The sequence below is a fragment of the Sodiomyces alcalophilus genome (assembly GCF_042370955.1).
Source record: "Sodiomyces alcalophilus JCM 7366 unplaced genomic scaffold ACRALscaffold_6, whole genome shotgun sequence".
In the NCBI taxonomy this organism is placed as follows: domain Eukaryota; kingdom Fungi; phylum Ascomycota; class Sordariomycetes; order Glomerellales; family Plectosphaerellaceae; genus Sodiomyces; species Sodiomyces alcalophilus.
In genome coordinates, this window is record NW_027263537.1 from 4,036,520 (window position 1) to 4,040,910 (window position 4,391).

Genomic DNA, 4,391 nt, shown 5'->3' on the forward strand with positions numbered 1-4,391 from the left:
ACCCTCCGCCTAAAAGGGAGGTATAAATAAAGCCGGCTACCCTAATATAGGGAGGATTCCCGGAAAGCGGAACCGCTATAGTCCTCTTTCGGCCCCCTGTATAGTATGCCGTACCCTAGGCTAACCCGAAATCCCTAGCCTGCTACTTTCATGTTAGCTACTAGACTAGAGGTGTGATCCAGATACGTATCGAGTCACTACCGGGACCGCCGAGGCCCCGACGCGGCACCGGTCCTAATAAGGAGAGTATAGGGGTTTTTCTACCCGCACGGGTTTTTCCCCCCTATAACCAGCTAAGAAGGACCGTATAGCCTAAGCCGGCCTCCTAGATTAGTTAGAATAGCGGAGTAAGAGAATAATAATAATAATAATAATAACTTTGCGGCTATTACTTATATATGTCTTTCTTACTCTTTATACTAGTATAATTAAATATATAGTTTGTTTCGGTAAGCCAGAACTCCCTTTATTATTTTTAATCACTCTAATTATATTATTATAACTATTTAGGCACTGAAGAGGTCTGCTTCCGAGTACTAAATTATAGACGGGTATGAGTATTACTATACAAGATAGTAAAGGTAATATAAACTAGGATAAAGCCCTTTAAAAGAGGCTCCTAAAGGTACGCAGTGCTATAACCAAGGAAACGTAGCTTAAACAAAGTGACTATAATAACAATAGCAAAACTTATATACAAAAGAATAATAACTATATATAATAGTGACTATTAACTCTATCTCGATAGAGTCGTTATCTATATATAATATATACAATATATAAAAAACCATCTATCTATAATATTATGTAATATTCTAACTATATAGTACTAGAACACTAATCCATCTTTCTATTATAGGCGTTGGGTCTGCCTAAATTATAATGTCCCTATCGGCTCTTAATAAGTCTTAAGGTATAGGTTAGACGCTAAGCGCTACCAGCGCTGCTAGATTATCTTCTTATAGATATGGCTTAAGGGCCCCGTATATAATCTTCTATATAACTAGTTAATTCTAGTTAATCTAGTTATTATAGTCTTTATAGTATATAAGTCTTTATAGTATATAGAGTTAGATATTATAAGAGTTTCTATATGGGATTATTAGTAGTTTTACTTAATATACTTTCTATTTAATAGTCTTATAGGAGCTAAGACTATTAATTATCGAATATACCTATAACTATAGCATAAAGATATCGTTAATTTAGCGAGGAAGGTAGGTTATATAGTATCATCTAATCTATAGGTATGGCTCTAATCTACGTCATAGAGAATATACTATGGGTCTCGGTGCCGGACTTAGTTTATCCGAGCCCCCTTCTTCCATAATTGTGTACGCCCGACAATACTCGCCCTCTCTCCCTGTCATGCGCCGCTCGAATCAGGTACCTGCTAAGTAATTACTCCAAAATTTACTGACACATACTTCGTAGACGGTGGGCGATATGTGCTTCCATTATAATCACTACACCAGCAGCTTTATCTGTTGATCTCTTACACCCACCTTCCCTTTCCAGTTCCTGTCAGTCAACCTTATCCATCAGTTCTCACACCAGCAAGTGGTCTATCTACAATGTCTGGAAACCAGGCAGCCGGGAATCGAAACAGTACTCCAGAGGTCAACACTGCCTCCTCTCTACGGCCCCCTTCATCGAGAGCCGTCGGTGCCGCACACCATCTTCGATCCTCGGCCGACATGGCCGCCCTTCCTGCATCCTCCCCTTCCAACCGGATCCGACCTTCGTCAGACTTCTACGGCCAGCAAAGCCAGGGTCAAGGCCACATTGAGGGAGACGCCCAGGACAAGCTTGCACAGCAATGGATTGCGGATATCGATCAATACGAAATCACCCTTGAGGAGATGGCTGCCGCCACTCTTGACCAAGATTTCAAGGATGAGCTGAGTGCGATCGAGCAGTGGTTCAGGGTTCTCAGCGAGGCCGAACGCACCGCCGCGCTCTATGCTTTGCTTCAGCAAACTACACAGGTCCAGATTCGGTTCTTTATACAGGTCCTCCAGCAGATGGGAAACAGCCACCCAATGTCTGGAGTTCTGTCTCCGGCAAATTTTGATAAAGGTGGGCGTTTATGTTTTCCCGCCACTAAGCACAACACAATCTGACAAAGCTACAGATCCTATGTCAAACCGCTTAAATGATGCTATGAACAAGCTTAATGTGGACTCTGCCAGAAATTCGATGGGCCGTCCGTCAGGTACAGTAGCCAGCAAGCGTTACTCAGGCCTCGACGTGTCAACAATCAATGCAATGTTTCCCGATGCTGCCGCGGCCATTGCCACTGAAAAGGCCAAGTTTACCCAACAGACTGGGAATCCGCCCGCATCGAATCGAAACAGTACCACCGGCGATGGCCGACAAACGCTGACAACGCCAACCATTGCAGCACCGACGAAATCTCATGACTCGGGAAGTCAATCACAGACATCAGCCTGGAATGCTAATGACAATGCGAGGTCGCAGCCTAAGTCAAGCGCAGGACAGGGACAGGCGCCGATGGGTCACTTTGTTCAGCCGCCAGCCTCCGGTGTTTTGAGGTCACCTCAGACCCAAATATCCAGTACAACGACTCAAAGCACCATTTTGACGACTGGCGATAAGGCAACGGACCTACCCCTCTTGTCGCCTTATAACTCCTGCGGCGGCAACTGGGCATCAATGGTGAACACTCCGCTGGTACCCTCTTTCAATACTTCGACTACAAATGCTAGTACGAATTCGGGCAATAGCGGAAATCCGACCGGCAGCCAAGCTGATATGCTTGCTAATGCAACAGCGATGAAGTTAGCGGCCCTCTCTACGGTCAACAACCGCTTCGCCTTGGATGACGTACGAAAATACCGGCGGGCACGGTCCAATGACGGCCCCGGCACCTCGAGCCAGCCTAGTGTCCTTGGAAACACCCAGGGTCTCAGAATACCGGGTACGAATGTAGTCATGATCAACGAGCATGGTCATGTTCTGAGCCAGGAGCAGATGTTGGTTTTGCAGGCCCAGCAGCCGAACATGTCACTCGGCGGTAACCGATCTCGCCCTGCCTCTCCAGTGATACCAGTCAGCCATGGGTTTGGCCACGTACCCTTCACATCACAGAATAATGGATTCCTGAGTGCCTATGATGGGCAAGGCTCGCTGTTGAAAGGCGGAGTACAGTCTCTGACAGTTGGTCAACTGGGAGTTGGCAATCACGAAGGGTACCTTTCGGACCACTCTGATATGGTACGCGGCCGGTCACGTGGCCGCAGAGGCAGCTCCAAACCACCTGAAGATCCGACCGACCCTAGTTTGCTGCAGGACATTCCGAGTTGGCTCCGAAGTCTACGGTTGCATAAATATACTGAGAACTTAAAGGATATGAAGTGGACAGATTTGATCGAGCTGGACGACAAAGCCCTTGAGGAACGTGGCGTGAATGCGCTCGGAGCACGTCGTAAAATGCTAAAGGTCTTCGACCAGGTCAAGGGTAAGTGCATAGTACCCTTAATGATTTCCGGTTTATAGCTTAGTTATACTAATTAAAGGATAGAGGCTAGGGTGGCAGGTAAGATATAATTATAGAAGTAGTTATTAATATCTATACAGGAAGGATAACATCCTTTATATATATATATATTCTATAATAGTCTCTAGGGTCTCTGATTATAAGCCCGAATAGCTATAAAATAAGTTAGATTTCTTAATTCTAATAAATACCTAGATATATAGTTAATATATATCTATAGCCCGTTTTACTCTTAATATTCTATATTTTAAGTATTATAGGCTAATATTATATAACTATAAATAAAAATAATAATAATAATTATTATTATTATTATTATTATTATTATTATTATTATTATTATTATTATTATTATTATTATTATTATTATTATTATTATTATTATTATTATTATTATTATTATTATTATTATTATTATTATTATTATTATTATTATTATTATTATTATTATTATTATTATTAGCCTCTTATTGTTATATATAAGTTAGCTAGAGTCACGCTAAGCTTATAGAAGAGTGGGAAGACTTAGCTTAGGTGCCGGGGATAATCCTAAGAATTTAAATATCTTTTATTAAAGGCAAGAAGAGGTTAGTATAATAGGACGGCGTAAAAAGGATTAAGAGCGATAGGAAATATACTACGAATAATAACGGCTATTATAAAATAAAAAATAAAAAAAAAGAAATTATAAAAGCGATAGCGAAAATAATATTATCGATATATATAAGTTACGCGGATAGATAAGGTATATTATAAGGACCTTTTATAGACAGAACGACTGCTTAGGACCTAGATACGAATAATTATATTATTTCTCCTCTTTAAAACACTAATTAATCGCACAATTTTAAAAAGGCTCGCCTTAAGTTTT

General features: G+C 41.4%; 1 protein-coding gene across 1 annotated transcript; it reads left to right on the plus strand.

The window, feature by feature from the left end:
- The first annotated feature begins 1,383 nt into the window (after nucleotides 1-1,383).
- ACRALDRAFT_1042375 (uncharacterized protein) lies at nucleotides 1,384-3,746 on the plus strand. Its single transcript, XM_071015260.1, has 3 exons — nucleotides 1,384-2,079; nucleotides 2,135-3,481; nucleotides 3,545-3,746. The coding sequence occupies exons 1-3, from the start codon at nucleotides 1,575-1,577 to the stop codon at nucleotides 3,568-3,570; spliced, it is 1,878 nt and encodes a 625-aa protein (XP_070873755.1). The 5' UTR covers nucleotides 1,384-1,574; the 3' UTR covers nucleotides 3,571-3,746.
- Nucleotides 3,747-4,391: the final 645 nt, after the last annotated feature.

Coding starts and splice junctions, on each gene's coding strand:
- ACRALDRAFT_1042375 (XM_071015260.1), top strand. CDS start 1,575: ATGTCTGGAAACCAGGCAGCCGGGAATCGAAACAGTACTCCAGAGGTC. Junction 2,080..2,134: donor TCCGGCAAATTTTGATAAAG/GTGGGCGTTTAT, acceptor ACAAAGCTACAG/ATCCTATGTCAAACCGCTTA. Junction 3,482..3,544: donor GGTCTTCGACCAGGTCAAGG/GTAAGTGCATAG, acceptor ATTAAAGGATAG/AGGCTAGGGTGGCAGGTAAG.